The 17,820-nt window shown below is 39.0% G+C and overlaps 2 protein-coding genes across 9 annotated transcripts in view; one reads left to right on the forward strand and one right to left on the reverse strand.

Annotated features, from left to right (window-relative positions):
- Positions 1-14,029, forward strand: part of ERFL (ETS repressor factor like) — a 58,518-nt gene extending 44,489 nt beyond the window's left edge. The window contains exons 2-6 of the mRNA XM_075840335.1: positions 976-1,047; positions 5,067-5,301; positions 8,172-8,349; positions 8,821-8,935; positions 9,431-14,029. Of these exons, the coding sequence (XP_075696450.1) occupies positions 984-1,047; positions 5,067-5,301; positions 8,172-8,349; positions 8,821-8,935; positions 9,431-9,975 (1,137 nt within the window). The 5' untranslated portion in view covers positions 976-983 and the 3' untranslated portion in view covers positions 9,976-14,029. The remainder of the gene's footprint in view (positions 1-975; positions 1,048-5,066; positions 5,302-8,171; positions 8,350-8,820; positions 8,936-9,430) is intronic.
- Positions 14,030-15,094: 1,065 nt separating this feature from the next.
- The window catches only part of ARHGEF1 (Rho guanine nucleotide exchange factor 1), a 67,525-nt gene continuing 64,799 nt past the window's right edge, over positions 15,095-17,820 (reverse strand). For all 8 annotated transcript variants that reach the window (XM_075840328.1, XM_075840326.1, XM_075840332.1 and 5 more), the window contains 2 exons: positions 17,567-17,646; positions 15,095-16,327 (listed from right to left, as the gene is read on the reverse strand). In XM_075840328.1, the coding sequence (XP_075696443.1) occupies positions 17,572-17,646 (75 nt within the window). In that variant the 3' untranslated portion in view covers positions 15,095-16,327; positions 17,567-17,571. The remainder of the gene's footprint in view (positions 16,328-17,566; positions 17,647-17,820) is intronic.

A 17,820-nucleotide genomic window follows, 5' to 3' on the forward strand; every position in this document is an offset into this window, starting at 1 on the left:
ACTGCTCCTCAACCTTCATGAACCTCTGACTGCTCCTCAACCTTCTTGAACCTCTGACTGCTCCTCAACCTTCTTGAACCTGACTGCTCCTCAACCTTCTTGAACCTGACTGCTCCTCAACCTTCATGAACCTCTGACTGCTCCTCAACCTTCATGAACCTCTGACTGCTCATCAACCTTCATGAACCTGACTGCTCCTCAACCTTCTTGAACCTCTGACTGCTCCTCAACCTTCTTGAACCTATGACTGCTCCTCAACCTTCTTGAACCTATGACTGCTCCTCAACCTTCTTGAACCTATGACTGCTCCTCAACCTTCTTGAACTTTGTCAACTTTGACCTGGTGATTCTCAACAACTAATTTCATGGTCTTTAATCTTACTGATCTCCTTACTTTATGTCCCACTCACTTATTATTTTTTTATATCCATGCATATCCTGACTGGGTTGTCTTCTGTCTGTGTTACCTTCTTCTCACCTTCTTCTTCACCTATTAACTTCCTTCTTCATCTCCTTCCTATGTCATCTCTACTTCCTTACCTACTTATTATCTTTAACCGTCTTGCTCCATTATCACTTCTTGTTCCTCACCTTTTTATGCCCTATCTTCTCTGGTCCATCTGCTTATGATATTCCTATCTCCTGCTCCTCACCTGTTTACTCCTTCACCTCCTGCTGGTATCATTCTTACCACCTCCTGGATCTCCTGCCTGAATAACCTAAATCTCATCTTCTCTTCCTTGTGTATTACATATTTTTGCCATTTTCATCTCTTTTTCTTCTCCTTCTTTGATATTTTTCTGCCTGTGACACATTCTCTTCCTCACCTGCTTCTTCCTTGTTCTTCTGCCTGTTACTGTCTTCTCATCCTCAACTCAAAACACTGTTATGCATCATCTTCCAACTCGGGCTGCTTCTCTCTTCATCCATCCACCTTTTCTCCTTCTCCCTCTTTCTCCTTACCCCTGTCTGCAGACTCAAGCATGGATTGCAGCTGCGTGTCTGATATTCTACTGACTCCTTCTATGCCGGCTCTCTGGACTCCAGGTAACTTGAGACATTAGTGTGTGAACTTGCTGCCTGTGATGTCCTGCAGCATATCTATCTATCAATCTATCTATCTATCTATCTATCTATCTATCTATCTATCTATCTATCTATCTATCTATCTATCTATCTCTCATATCTATTCCTCTCCTATCTATCTATCTATCTATCTATCTATCTATCTATCTATCTATCTATCTATCTATCTATCTATCTAATATCTATAAACATATTTATCTATCATCTATGTATAACATATCTATTTATCTTATATCTATAAAATTTCTATCTATCTTATTTCTATAACATATCTATCTGAAAATCCAATCTATCTATATATCTATTTAATATCTATCCATTTCATATCTATCTATCTAATTATATATATATATATATATATATATATATATATATATATCTTATATCTATGACATCTATAACAATTCTATAACAATTCTATCTATCTATCTATCTATCTATCTATCTATCTATCTATCTATCTATCTATCTATCTATCTATCTATCTATCTATCTATCTATCTATCTATCTATCTATCACATATCTATCTATCTATCTATCTATCTATCTATCACATATCTATCTATCTATCTATCTATCTATCTATCTATCTATCTATCTATCTATCTATCTATCTATCTATCTAGTTAACATATATCATAAACTTGCTGGAAATGTTTCATTTCAAGCTGTAAGTATATCAATGACACGATGATGGATTAAAATTGGATTTCCATTGCTGCTAGTGTGATTATAAAAGTTTTCTGTTAGACTATCAATATCCAGTGGACAAACTTCTACCTCCACATGTTACAACATTTACCCTCATTGCCATTGAGGATGATGCATCAAGAGGTGGAGATTATATTGGTGTCGCATGTTGATATGGTTGGCAGAAGCTGCTCATTATTTTCAAAGGGAGTGAGCTACACCTTCATACTGCCAAAGTCTGTTGCAAGTTTTACCGACCAATCGCCTCAAAGTTATAGTGTCGCATGCGATTGCGACTTAAGCATTTATTTTTTTATTTTTTTTACTGCAACATTTGTTATCTCTTTGTCCCTTTGAAAAGAGATCACGGTAAATTTTGATCTGAAGTCTCTTTTGTGACTGTCACAAGTTTTGCATAGTAGCTAGATAACAATGGTGCAGGGAAATGTCGCAGAGAAGGCTCAAAATAACTACATTGTCAGAGATTAGGCAAGTAAAACACAAGCTGTGGTAAGAAAATCTGCCGGGATTCATCGCCGCAGAGGTAGTAATAGCGAAAAAAGAGAGAGAACTAATGGATACATGAAAGTCAACAATAGGTATGAGGAAAGGTTGACAGAATGGGATCTGAACTAAATATCAGATGTTACGTCTTGTAAACTAAACTTTACAATATGTGGCTTTCCGATTGTGAAGCTAAGATTCCCAACAGTCTGCAGCACTCAGGGCATATTGGGAGTTGTAGTTTTCCCACTGCTGACGAGCCACTGATTGCAGACCACTACCCTATAATAATAATAATAATCATTCCAATATGTATAATCCACTAAAATACCCTTCACTCCTTTTAATCAAACTAAGATGTAAACTAAGTGTAAACTTTTATAGGGTATTGGCATCTTCACCCCCCACCCCCTCCCCAAAATCTCAGGACAGCAAGTTCAATCAAATCTTTCATTCAATCAGGTTTCCAGTTCAATTACTTATAAAAGTGAATTATTTATCTGCACAACAAGATGTAGGAAATGTATATGATGGAGAAATAAGAATAAATAATATATTATAGAGTATGTGTGATCGGGAACTATTCATGCAGATTATGGAACAGAATTTGTCAATGTAGCAGCGCTGAGTTTGTTATTTGGCACAACTCATAATGTGACGATGTGTTTGTCTGTAGTTTTATAGTACTGCAGGTAACTCTGCTGCCTTATCATAACTTAATGAGTGTCAATCTCTATAGACATAAGGAACAATTCAACTCTGCTACATCTGTGCTACTGCAAGCGATGAGAAATCACTGGTGCATTATTATTTTAATATGAATGAATTAATATAAGGTTATACAATGTATAGACTACGGCTGTTATATTGTATGAAATATATTATCTATGGATATCTGTCTATCTTGTTATCGCATGTATATCTATCTATCTATCTATCTATCTATCTATCTATCTATCTATCTATCTATCTGATTATATTACATTTTTTTTATTGTTTTTAATATTGCTTTTGCATTATTATGTTTTCATATTATCATCATCATATTAATCACGTTTCTATTTGGTTTCCCACTTCTAAGTGTTGAGATTTTGTCCATTCATTTAATAAATCGGGACATATTAGAGATATAATAACGTCTTGTAGTTTAATAAAGCTTCAACATTTTATATGTCTCAATGTTTAGGGATAAAATATGGTTTTGCAGGATGCCAATAATTTCTCCTGCAACGAAATAGCCCCGAATGAAGTGCCCGGTGCGGGTTGTAGTTAGTGATGAGTGAATTGGACGCGCAGAAGTTCTCATCGAATAAGACAGAAATAGAGGAGAGAAAAACAGAAAGATGAAAGAGAAGAGAAAAGATAGAAATGGGAATTGAAAATAAACAGTAATTGGAGAAGGGTCAGCGGTATCACAGAACATGGATGTAGCCGCAGACAAGGAAGAAAGGATGATGGAAGACTGAATTATACCAGGGATAGGGACAGATTACTGGAAAGTGACAGCAGCCTGGATGTCAAAGGGGTTCATCAGTGATGTCATCATATTTATAAAACAATAGAACAAGTAGATTTAGATTAATAATAATAATAATAATAATAATAATAATAGTTAACATAATTGTCAAAAAATAATAGTAAAATAAAATATATAATAGTAATATAATAGTCGTAGTAATAGTTATTTCATCTGTTATTTGATCATTAGTTACTATGAATATTATAAATAATAAGTAAATAATATAAGTGAACTATGAAGCGAACATTTATATGTTGTCATTTTGTTGCAAGCCTAGAAAATTTTAAAAATGTAAATAAAATAACAAAAATATTATTTTAGAAATGTTAATAACAAAATTATTATTCTACCATCAAAGTCCACTAGCACTACTACTACTACTAATAATAATAATAATAATAATAATAGTAATAAAAAGAAGAATAGTAATAATTATAAATGATATATATATAATATAATTTATATATATATATATATATATATATATATATATATATATATATAATGCTAATAGTTATAATTTAAAAAAAAATAGGTAGATGCAAAAAAAGTCCAATAATTTAGAGTATATTTATTATTACTGTTCCCTTCAGTTTTTCATCATTTTTACTATTATATTTTATTAATTTAATTTAATTAATTAATTTCATCATACCTCGACTTTTCATAATTTTTTTTTCCCTAGAGTTATTTATTTGGTTATAGCTGATATTACTACACCTGAAACTCTGTCCACAAGTTGTTTGATCTCTACATTTGCCATAAATCCTCCTGACGTATACGTGTAACCTGCCTATAGACTTCTATAGCTGCACTTGTGACAAAACGTGTCCTTTTTGGCCAGTAGATGTTGTTATATCTTTACTTTAACTGCACAGAAAAGTCACCTTCCACTTTCAATACAACTGGACACTATAGAAAATGTTTCCATTTTTTTCCGAGTCAATGGCCATACAATGCAACTATATAGGCATACATATGTCTGGGCATATTTTGGGCGACCCTGTTCAAGCATGTATGGCAAATATAGAGCCCTAATGTGGCATGAACAGAACCTAAGAGTAATCATCACCTTGGCTAAATAATGAACCCACCATCTATGAAACCTTATTGCTGTAATATTGGGCAGCCAAGTGAAGTTTAGAAGAGAAGTCCAAATTATATTTTCCATTTATAAGCAGCTCCTCTTATAATATTGCTGGACTATTATAAGCTTTATTAGAGCGGTTTCTACAAATCACATATGGCGCTTCTTTTTTTTTTCAGGGTTCGCCTTTCCTGACTGGGCCTATAAGCCAGAGTCCAGCCCGGGCTCCAGACAGATCCAGCTTTGGCACTTTATTCTAGAGCTTCTTCAGAAAGAGGAATATCATGACTTCATCGCCTGGCAAGGAGACTATGGAGAATTTGTTATAAAGGACCCAGATGAGGTGGCGCGGTTGTGGGGTATACGCAAATGCAAACCTCACATGAACTATGACAAATTGAGTCGAGCTCTCAGGTAAGAGTCCATCCAACCAAGTATATTAAAGATTCGGGAATCTACTGTTGTTTTAAATATCATAATAGATGTTAAAAGGGTTGTCTGGTTTAGAAAATCATATTTAAATACCCTGAGTTAAAAGAGGGGTTCCCCCTTTTAGGACCCTCATCTATCAGCCATAGCGGCTATGAGGAACGTCTCTTACTCTGGAGGACCCATCATGTCCATGCACAGCCCATTGATTTCATTGAGAATTCTGTAATGCTTCATTTCACCTGTGGGGGCACTGCAGGGTATTTGAACACGACTGTATTACGGCTCCACACCAACTTTGAGTTGCTTTGAGCCATCCAAAGACTTCTATGGGGTCTCAATGTACATTCATGTTCCTCTGATTTTCAACGGATTGTTCCATTGGATGCCATATTGTGTAAAATATCTCCATAATACAATGCATATCTAGTCATCATACGGCTGCCCATGAAGTACCGATAGAATGCAGCCACTGTTCAGCCTCTGGCCTGTGCATCAGCCCTAACGGAGAGGGATGGGATGCACAAACCATGTAGCCCCATAGAATTAAAGAACAGATGTGCCGGAAAATATTTTTGTTCTATCCCTGTGTGTAGTACTTTTTTTCTGTCATTCAGTTACATTCCTGACCTCTTCTTCTTGTAACTAAGTTATAGCAGCCATTTACAGCAACTATGGAACTTCTATTCAGTCACAGAGTCACCCAGGCTTCTAAGAAATGCATATCCCCTGCTGTCTTCTTTCCATGCATTCGTTTTTACATTATATTCAATGCAGAAAACCAAGTAAAAATGTGTTTACAACAAAATCAAAATGTTTTAGTAGTTTTCTAGCAATAACTGGATGTTTATTTAAAATAACAAATTCAGATAAGGTACATCTAAACATTGGAATGGACTAAGGTAGGAGAAATAATGTATTATGAAAACATCAGCCATGTACAGCCGTATTGCTCATTGCGATACCAGAAGGTTCATATATGGTTCAAGCCCAGACTGTCCCTGTGGGGCCTGCGGGTGAAGCGAGGAGGAGGATCCTCATCCCTTTGCCGAAAAATCACTTTTGACATTTAATTTAAAAAATCTTCTCTGGCCTAACACGTGGGTGATATGTCCGCCCTGTGAATGCAGCAGAGTCTCTCTGGAGAGGAGGGGGACGGGGCATATGTGTGAACGTGCAGCTAGTCTATACATCGGATTTTCTTTTTAATACATACAATACACAATATACAAAGTAATATGTGGTATTGTAATGAAACCTGCTTGATATATCACAGAAGATTCCCGTTACATCTGCAGATGCGTGAAATATCCTACAATGGGCTCCACCAAAGTATTCAACTTATTAATATAATGAAGTTCATCAAAATTTAAATAAGTTTATCTACTTAATAGAATATGCTAATCATTAAAGGGGATGTCCAGTATAGAAAACTCATTTCCATACACCCTATTAACGAATACTCAGTTAATAGAGGGTGGGGGGTCCTCATCTCTTGGTCAGAGTGGAGAGCGGTTACAAAGACTATTTCCCACTCTGGAGGACCTGTCCTGTCCTATGTAATGCAACATTTACTTGATTTTAATGGGTACTGTGTAATACTTAATTTCCCCTGTGGTGGCACTGCAGGGAAATTGAACACTTACTGCCAGGTTTTATCACAAATTACAGCTGATCGCTGAAGGTCCCAGCAGGGGGACACTTTGTGATCATCTTATTGTCAAAGGACCCTTCTAAAAAGTAGTAATTGTCCAAAGCGGAGAAACCCCTTAAATTATATTTTTTGTAACAGGAACCAATTACTGTCAGTTTGAGGGGCGTGAAAATGTTGTTCTATAATTTCCCTCAAAGGTCAATAAGAAACATATTTTAACTAGTTTTTGTTCAAAGGCGTGCTTTTCATAAAGGCAACCCATGCATTTGCTATGGAGCCCTTGAAGAGAGGGGGGACCAGCTCCGGTTCGGCCCATCCTCTTTGCTATTGGGTGGTGGCAACCTGCATAGGACTTCCTTTTCCAGAGAAACTAAATTAGCAAATAAAGGAGTAAGCAATGTGTCATGGAGTGGGGAACAAACACAAGGCCACACTGTGACAAGACCTGGCACCATAATGGGCGCCCCCTCTAAGGGTATGTTCACACACACTAATTACGGACGTAATTCGGGCGTTTTTGCCCCGAATTACGTCCGAATATAGCGCCTCAATAGCGTTGACAAACATCTGCCCATTGAAAGCAATGGGCAGACGTTTGTCTGTTCACACGAGGCGTATATTTACGCGCCGCTGTCAAATGACGGCGCGTAAATGGACACCCGCGTCAAAGAAGTGACCTGTCACTTCTTTGGCCGTAATTGGAGCCGTTATTCATTGACTCCAATGAATAGCAGCGCCAATTACGTCCGTATTGGACGCGGCGTTCAAGCGCCTGCACGTGCTTTTACGGCTGAAATTACGGGGATGTTTTCAGGCGGAAACATCCCCGTAATTTCAGCCGTTACGGACGCTGCCGTGTGAACATACCCTTATATGTACACTGTCTGGAATGTTGTAGAAGAATCATAGTCTGGAATTAAGTCTACCTCTATGGTCGCGTCTCCTTATATGATGCATAGGTGTGGCTTGAAGAATAGGTCCATAAAAGCAGAGAACCCCTAATAATATCTATTGGTATAGACTAAAATCAAAAGAATGTAAGAACATGTAAGAGCCCCAAGTAAGAGGTCTACGGAGACCTAAGAGGTCTTTCTTTAGTGGAATCTATTATAGTAATTCATCTTGATACCTGCCATTGATTGATGTGAAGATGATGAAGACGACGTTAGTTATCATAAAGCTCCTCTTGTTTTTCTTCCAGATATTACTACAACAAAAGAATTCTGCACAAGACTAAGGGCAAGCGCTTTACCTACAAGTTTAACTTCAGTAAAGTTGTTCTTGTCAACTACCCTCTACTGGACATGGCCAACTCTTCACTCCTCCTTGGGCAGAACCCCTTCCCTGGGGCACATTCACATGATCCCTTTACTCCTGAGGTAGGACAAGACCTATACCACTGGTGCCATGTTACATCTGATTTGGATGGTGGGGTGTCCAGTGCAGAATCAATCTCCCCAACTAATGGGGAGGATAGGGGTTATGGGCAATTCATTGGAGGTAGACCTGGTTGTTGTAAGTAGATACAGCCAATCAAAGTTGTGTATCAGGAGAGGGACATTTTTCGATGGGATCCTTCCTACCTCCATGAACAACTTTTTGTGGGACAGGTCATGGATTATATCCACGGATAACACCTACCACATCTCCCTTAGATAAGTGCATAGTACTACAAGGTCAGGTCTAGTGCTCAATTATGTAAATGTTTTTTAGATATGACCGGTGAACCCCTTTAAGGCTCACCAGGAGATGTAATGACTATAAGGTCTTTAGGACTTTCTGTACATCTCAGGTTCCATTGTACATACCACAAAGCAGTGAATTATGCGAAGACTCATCTTTTTTTCCAGGCTTTGCAGTCTCTCTTTTCTACAACCGGTCGGCCTCCGTTACTAGACCGCCCTCTTTCTACTCCAGAGACAGAGAAGCTTCGTCTTGAAGCCGCTTTTCCTTTCCTGAGCTCAGGTAAGGTCACATGTAGATGGTGATGCTCACACAGACTCCATTATCTTATATTGCAGTTTTTTCTATACACGCTGATAATGCTATGTAAGTAGGTAGTCCAACTTCAAAAAACATTAGTTGCATGCCAGGAGAGGTCATTGGCGAAAAGTGAATTTTCACTTTTTAATACCAGTGAATTTTTTAGGTCCAACATGATGTGCTAAATTAATTTCTTAATATATCTTTAGAAGGGTCAAAAATCTGTTTTTCAGCTACAGAGCTCCAAATCCCTTGCCCGGATACAGATTTAAAAAATAAAATTCTGTCTGCCTTCAGCTGTCACTAGAGAGAGATAAGGATCTTACGGCATACTGTAGTATTATATGAAATCAATGTATAAACAGTACACAGTTGCTCCCTCTAGTGGTGGAGTAAGGCAGCCGGAATATGCTTAATATTAAGTTGCTATTAGTTACCACACTCATCTATATGACTTCTTTCTCAACTCTCTTCCAGGTACTGGTTACACCAAGCCTGCAGCTATGTTGCCCCCATACAACCGCAACACCACATTTCCTGATTACTCCTGGGGGTTTAACCCATACCTTTCCAGTGCTTTCCCTTTAACTGGATCCAAGTTACCCACCTCCTTGTATCCACCACAGTTTTATCCCAGTTCACTCTCCCAGCTTCCTCCTCATGTCTCTCTGCTTCCAGGGGAGTCAATGGACAGGTCTACCAACCTATTACCAGGTATACCACAAAGGCTGTGCACAAGCCTTAATTCTCTCCCACTGCCCTTGAGAGGAAGCGGAGAAATAGGTGGCACTGGGGCGGTGAGAAGAGACCGAGTAGAGCAGCCAGAAGGGAAGCCAGATCCAGAATCCGACTCAGACCTGGAAATTACAGATGTGAGTGACTGCAGTTCGGAAGCAGAGGGGTGCGGATATAGCCCGCCTTGTCCGGGATCTTCGGTTGGAAGAGGCCAAACAGAAGAGGAACGACCCAAAGCAGCAGCCACTAAAATTTCTAAAGAAAAAACAGCTGCTCCACTCAGCTAGACTTGATGTTTATACAGACACTATATCTAAATGTACAATATATATATAAATATATATAACTATATGGATATATAGGGGGCAAAGTGTGTGGTGCGCCAATCCCCTTCCCCCCTAAAGCCACTTGTAAGGAGAACATGTAAAAATGTACCTTTGATGATACAGTGGTAGCAAGGCCAGTATTCAATGAGTTAATTTGACTGTCAGGGCTTGATGGGAGTTGTTGTTTGCAACAGCTGGAGAGACACCGCCTGGAGACCCTTGGCCTAGGACTACACAGGACTTCTAATACTGGTAGCTAGACCCTTATAATGCTGCCATAACAGCATAATATCTACTTGATGGTGGAACCTTATATTGATTATGCCTTGCTGCAGCATTGACCTGTGCATTGTCTGGATAAAATACATCATCGATGTACCGGCCTCATAGGTCACAAAAGGCATATCTGTATCCATACGAATATAGACACATCCATATTATACTGTGATCATGCAAGTGGTGGTATGGTGATATGTACCAGTGAAATCATAGACCATTAAGGTACAAGGTCAACTCGAGGTCAAATGTGGCTTGAACACCTCAGGAAGGAGAGGGTCCCTATTTTGTGCCAGGGTTACTAGAGAAATGCTTTACCCTGTTAGAAAAAAGGGGGGTTATGAGAACTTGCTGTGTTTATTTTTCTATTGAAGTACTTCAGAATCTGTTTATCTGGGACACAGGTGAACCCCACATTCCAATAAAACAAAATTTTTCTAAAGTGTTTGCAACAGCACTCTAAGCAATGATATTGAAATAAATAAAGCTTACCCCAAATTAGTTCAAAGCCAGATTTATTTAAAAACACAGTATAACTATAGGCAGGCGAGTAGCGCCACCTAGTGGCTGTGTTTGTAATTGTCAGACCATATAGAATGAAATCTGCAAGGTATATGACAAGCCAAAGTTGGGAATTCAAAATATATTATTTGGCACAATTCATGCCTACGGACAATGGATGGACATTGGATCATCCATGGACGTCCGGTATATAAACAGTGCCCCCATCTCCACTGCAGCCGTTGCCCGTGAGCTCAGACAGGGCACCCCATATTATCTTCAATAAACTACAATGACAGTGGGGGAGAGTTGATTTCTAATAGCAATTATTCTTTTGTTTTATGGTTGGAAATTCACAAACGGTGTAATATCCTCTAAAACATATTACCCATTCGATATCTGCCAAGATCTTTTTTGTTGAACTTGTCGGAAATTGCAACTTTACAACACAGAAGAACCCACAAGGTAAAAGGTTGTGATACCATTAAATTTAATGGGAAATGAACTGTTACCTTAACATCAGGGGCAATACCATTCGGGCCCATGGCCTCTTAATGTATGATGGCTAAAGTGGTTGGTAAAGGGGCCAATTGACCTTTAATGCCAGAGCCCCAGATCACCCGCAGTTAAAGTTAAATGAAAAATTATAGGTTTTGTATATTCAAACAAAAACAGCAGAAAAATACAGTCAGATTTACAAATAATTTCCAGCCGTGGATCGTAACTCTGTATATAGCCCCAGCCTTACAGCTCATCCTCTAATGAGCTCGGAACCTTCAATTCACTTACAGCAAGCAGAGATCTTGAAAAATTGTGAATATAAATGTATTACAACTTTTCATTTTGCAAAGTGTCAAGTCTTTATAAGGGGTGTGGCTTATGCAAATTTGCATGAATAGTAAAAATTTACAGGCGGTTTTGCGTAATTCCTCGAGGCAATGGGGGTGGGGCTTAAAATGGCTGGTGATTTGGGATTCAAATGGTGCCAGGTATCCAATAAACATAATTTACATAAATACAGCCTGGTTTAGTAGCTGCTTTAACTATATATTGTTTTATATTAGGAGCCAGTCCCTATATTGTTCCCTATGATGATTCTAATTAATTGGTGGGAAGAATCAATTCTCAGCTCTTTCTCCGTAGGAGTCATCAACAGAACGCAGGCCCTGTAACCTGTATACATCAGCTACTATAGTGTAAATGTCGTGCCTACAGGGGCTGTCATGACGTGCTAATAATGGGCACTGCACCATTATAGGAGGAGTAATGCCAACCATTTCTAAAAACAGGATATAGGACAATGGTTAGTAAATAATTTTATTACTAATTTTAATGGGCAAAATAGTTGAAACTTTAGCTTAGGGTAAATTTTCAAAACTTTTCCCCTTGTGCGCCCTTCTGCAATACATTGGGGGTTGTCTTGTACATTAATCCTAAAAGAGAAGTCATCATTGCTAAAGTTCTAGGGAACCCCTTTAAAATATCTACATACAGTTTTTAGTAACTTTGTAAATACTTTTTGTTTTGTTCTCTCATAGAAATATTGAATTCGATCTTATATATGATCTTATATCTAAGTCACAAATTCCAGAGCTGCATTCACAATTCTGCTGGTTTTCCGATCACCAGAGAGCAGTACATTGTGGTAGCTCATCATGCCTGACAGCGGGGCGGAGCTAAACTGCTGTCTGTTTCCAAGGGCAACTAACAGAATTTTAAAAGTATATAGACACAAAGAAACTCAAAATCTGTATTCAGAGTATTTGCAAAATGACTCAATTTCTTCAATACATCCAAAAACTTTTTATTGAAAAAAAGTAGAATTACACTTCAAAATGTAAAGATGCCAACAGAGTATGTTCACGCCATTTTAAAGCTTAAGATTAACCGATGCAATCGAAAAAATTCTTTAGGCCTTCTGTATAAAAAAATCTAGTGCCGACACTATGCACCAGAACGCAGCTGTGACCAGAGACGTTGTCCAGAGCAACCAATCAATTCACCACATTTTACAACCTAATTTAGAAGGACAGCGGTAATTTAATGGGTTGCTATGGACAACCTCACGGTTGTTGGAACAGCCAGATTGGGCTCCACTTTTCAATTAAAGAGGAACTCCAGCTAAAACAATGTTGTGCTATGTCGTATAGACAATTGACTAAGGCCTAATGCACGCGACCGCAGTGATTTTGCGGTCTGCAAAATTACGGATCTGTTGTCGGTTTGCGGTCCACTTGTCCACAAAAAACCTTTTGTAGTGCATCCACGTGTCATCAGTATAGACGGATCCGCAAAAAATCTAAGGTTGGAATCACCAGTTTGTCCGACTCCCCGAGTAGGTCACATGATCCGCAAATACAGACCGTAAAATAATATGTCTTGAGTTTTTATGGCCCGGACTCGCAGCCCGGACACGGATCCGTGATCATCATGTTTGTGTGCATGGGGCCTTATAAATGAATGGGTCCGTGTGCGATCTGCAAAATCGCAGATAGCACGCGGACAGAAAACCACGGTCGTGTGCCTTAGGACTAAGGGTCCGTGAGCTTGGACCTCCACCTATTTTATAACATTAAAGGGACCTACACTCACGATAGATCATCAACTATTTCAATGGCGCCCCGCGCAGAACATTGGGGTAAAATGTATCAAAACGAATGGAGAAGTTGCCCATAGCAACCAATCAGATTCCAGCTTTAATTTTTTTAGATGTTCAGGGTCTCCAAAAGCACTTTCAGCCCCTCTGGTGGATAATCGACATGGGTCCAAGCTCATGGACCCCCTCAGATGTTGACATGTAAAAAATAAATAATAATTTTGCATTCCCCTTAAAAAAAATTTTGATCCGCCAAGTCAATGCAAGCAAATCTGCCAAAACCAGTAACCCCCGTTTCACCTGTGTACCATGTCCAGTTTATGATGTGTGTATATGTTTAAACATCCTGTATTTGCACTCCCCATCCGGTGTTCTGTCAAGATGTATGTGGTGACGTTACGGAGGGGGAGATGAGGGAAGAAGAAAAAAATATGGAAAATCACAGATGCTTTTTTTTTTTTTGTATCCGTGAATAAAATGAATGAGCCGGAGTAATCCCACAGCAAAGCAATAAAGAAAAACAGAAACAAATCCGTTTATCGACTGTTGTATTATAAGACTGGATTAAATTGTATTCGGACGCTGGAATGAAAACAATCATAACATGGGTAAAAAAAAAAACAAAAAAAAAAAACACTTTATTTTTTGTGTGACATTTTTGTAAATGACAACTTTTTGAAAAAAAAAATAAAAATTGCCTTTGGCATATATATCAAGAAGATATCTTTGGGGATATTGTCCCTCTCGAAAAACAGAAGACGATAAATTCACAAACCTACCAAAATATAAAACAAAAATCCCAAAGCTTCACAAATATATATATATATATATATATATAAATATATATAGGAATGATGTTTAAATACCCAAACGGAAGATCAAGCCACATTGGACTAAAACCCAAATACCCGCCCTTTACAGATCCGTATACAAGTGATATCTTTATTTTAGTAGGTCCTCTAAAGCAGAGGTAGACATTTCGTAGCTTGCCAGCTGTGGTGGTGGTGGTACCATGGGTAGACCGTGGCATCGATGTTATGACCACAATTGTAGGGCAGCCAAAAGTTAACGAGGTTCGATGCCTAAATGTATTGTTGCTATAGGCTATGCCTCCATGGCGACTTTTGGTTGCGGTAAAATCAAGCGATCTTCAATCTTAACTAAAGGGTAAAACGGTTGTATGCCACGATCACAAAAATTCTGACCATATAGGAATTCTATTGATCACGGCATGCAACTTTTTCCCTAACTGGGTTACATTGAGGTTGCGTGACAGTCACGGTAACCTGTAATTTTAGCTGGACCTAAAGTCGCCATGGAGCCCTAGCCTAAAAGATATAGAAAAGTGTGGTTTGAGTACATCCAGGCCTCCTTTCTGCCATCTGAATCTGCCTGAGCTGAAGAGTGGTTGCTAGGGGCCTGCTGCCTGACAACCACATTGAACAAACTGTAGTTGCTAGGCAGTTTATCCCTAGTAACCAGTCTGACCCAAATGATAAGAGTTTTTCAGCTCAAAGCTGGATTGTCCCAGTGCTAACAGTGGAAGAGGAGAAAAGCAGCCTGGCCGCAGTCACACCATGCCATTCTTCATCTCAAAGTGCCTTATTATTCAGGTAGGATTGGCTGTAGGACCTCCTTAAGTGACCTCTTCCATAGTGATGCTTCCACCCCAAACACGGATATGTATAGAGCGGAACGTACAAGTCATTAGTACACAAATCCTGTTTTTATAGAGTGGTTGCCTGGATTACAATGAAAACTTTTCTAAAAGTTCATACTCTGATCATTAATAGAACACATATTTAGACTGACTGCTTATAACACATACATATCATACCTTTATCTTTAATACTATGGCCACCATGATTCTGAAGAATCGATCCTGGATTAGAAAGAGGCGTTTGCTTTAGAACCAGAAACAGCGCCACTCTTGTACATGGGCTGCGCCTGGTATTGCAGCTCAGCCTTATTTACTTGAATAGGCCCAAGGACAAGAGTGGCGCAGTTTCTGGACAAAAAGCAGACCCCTTTTCTAATCTTATACAACCCGTCAAGCTGTAAATGGAGAACGCTTAATGGGATTCTCGACTTGTTTAGACCAGGTCTAATGGAGCCGATTCTCCGAATAAGATTTCCAGATCCTGTACATCACCGTTCTCCAACCAGTCTCTCTACAACTATCGCAAAACTACAACTACCAGCATGCCCGGACAGCCTGCCGCTGTTGGAGAGAGAGAGACCGGTTGGAGTCTACGGTTGTATATAGTCCGCTCTCTCTATATCCAATAGTATCACAGTGCATCTGCTTCATAAATCATCTCGGATCACCTCGAATCCTAAATCCATCCACTTTCTCTACCTCAATCGTATCCAGGCACCCACGCTAGAGAGAAACCTCATACTCCGATCCGTTCTAGGAAGATTAGACGCCTCCTGTTACAGGTAGAGATGACGTTTTGGGGTTGTTTTTTTTTTTTTTGGGGTTGCTTTTTGTTTTTTTTTATATAAACTTTATTAATATGGGAAGGTGGCAAAAAAAAGTCCTAGTAAGCAGACAAGATAACTTTACTGTACAGCTATGATAAGAATTTCTGTATCTGACATATATATATATATATATGTTAAAAAAAAAAGAACACCAAATATATATTTCAGCAGCCCTTCCCAGCCCTCCGACAGTCCCTGAAAAAACAAAAAAGTTATAAAAGCAATAAGGCACTTATGTGTTGTCCAAACGGGATAAAATCTGGTCCCATCTAATAACAGGAGGCCTCCCACCCGCCCATATCCTATGACTGGCAGTCCATTTAGTCCCATAACTCCCACCCTGACAATCGTCCTTTTCCTGGCGTAAGCACCACGGAGGTTGTGTCACCGTTAATCCTGGCAGGGTGTGCAGCACAATTAACCAGGAGAGGGTTCTTTAATGGAAAATATGACCTGTAGAATAAAAGACAAACAGGTTACATACCTGACCCCATATTAGAAACCAAACCAATGTAAGGGACCCCTGTTGTATATAGGAGTTACATTACTGAAGAACCCCTAAAAATATATTGAGTTGATCGAATCATATTGTCCCCCTTTGCACCCAACGGATCTGAAATAAAAAAATGAAGTAACTTTGCAAATAGATTTCATTAAAGATCTGCCGTTTTATGTACACAGCTCTCATGCAGACTTATGTGTCTCCAGATTTACAAACAAAGCCTGTCTAGTCTGATCCAGCAAACATACTCCCTTTCATCTGCCCCTCCACTGCTGTCTGTAGGTTAGCAAGAAGTAGGGGACAGATGGAAGGCAGTAATATAGGACTGCAGTGTCAGACTACACAGGTTTACTTGTAGTCTGTTACCATGGACACACAGATTTGCATAGAAACAAAATACTAGAAATTTTATTAAAAACGAATGCAAAGTTGCTTAAAGGGGTTGTCCAGGATTAGAAAAACATGGCTGCTCTCTTCTGAAAACAGTGCGACACCTGTCCACAAATTGTGCGTGGTGTGGGAAGAAAGCAGCCATATTTTTTTAATCCTAGAAAACCCCTTTAATTTTTATTTTATTTTAGATGCATTGAAGCAAAAAATATAAATAAAATTGTTGCAAAGGTGGAGCTGCCCTTTAAAGAACAAGTCCTAAAACAGTGTCGTTATCGCAATCGACACAAATGAGATATCCAATAATGACACAAAATCCGACGATGGATTCGAAGGGCAATGGCGAAGAATTTCAAAGCCCCTACTCCTGCTGCTATAGGGAGCGATTCCAATAGTATCACTATATTTGGGAATTGCTATTCCAGCAAAATATATGTTGTTAAAGGGGTTGACCGCTTTACACAATCTCTTTTTGTTAGAAGGGACTCCTGATGATAAACTGATTGCAGTGTTTTCTGCTGCTGTGACCCCCCCAAAGATAAGTCGTAATCGGTGGGGGAAACTGGCAGCAAATGTTAAATTCCCCTGCAGCGCCGCCACAGGAAATATGAAACATTACAGTTCCCATTGAAATCAATGGGCCGTCTATGTAGTTAATGGAGCGGTCTGGTCCTCCAGGGCAAGAGACACTCTTTGTACCCGCTGCCTACTCTGGATACTAGATGAGTCTTGAACAGGGGGTCCCTTCTCTTAAATCAGAATTCCTTTATTGGGTATTTGGAAAAAACTATCTATCTTACCTGTTTCATGTGAAGCTTCCTTGGGATACAGTCAATTTGGCAACAGTCCTCTGTAGGTGGATATAATCCTCCTCTATTAACTAAGAGCAAGACCAAAAGGTAAAACATTATAAATAAAAAGCTCTAGCACCAATAATCCAAAAAAATAAAATAGTCCGGCATGTGTCTGCGCTGGCCCTTTAACTTCAGTGTTCGGACCTTCGGGTACCAGATTAAGAGTCCTAACATGTATGAATGGACTGTGTAAAGATATA

This window comes from Rhinoderma darwinii, chromosome 10 (genome assembly GCF_050947455.1).
Source record: "Rhinoderma darwinii isolate aRhiDar2 chromosome 10, aRhiDar2.hap1, whole genome shotgun sequence".
Lineage (NCBI taxonomy): Eukaryota > Metazoa > Chordata > Amphibia > Anura > Rhinodermatidae > Rhinoderma > Rhinoderma darwinii.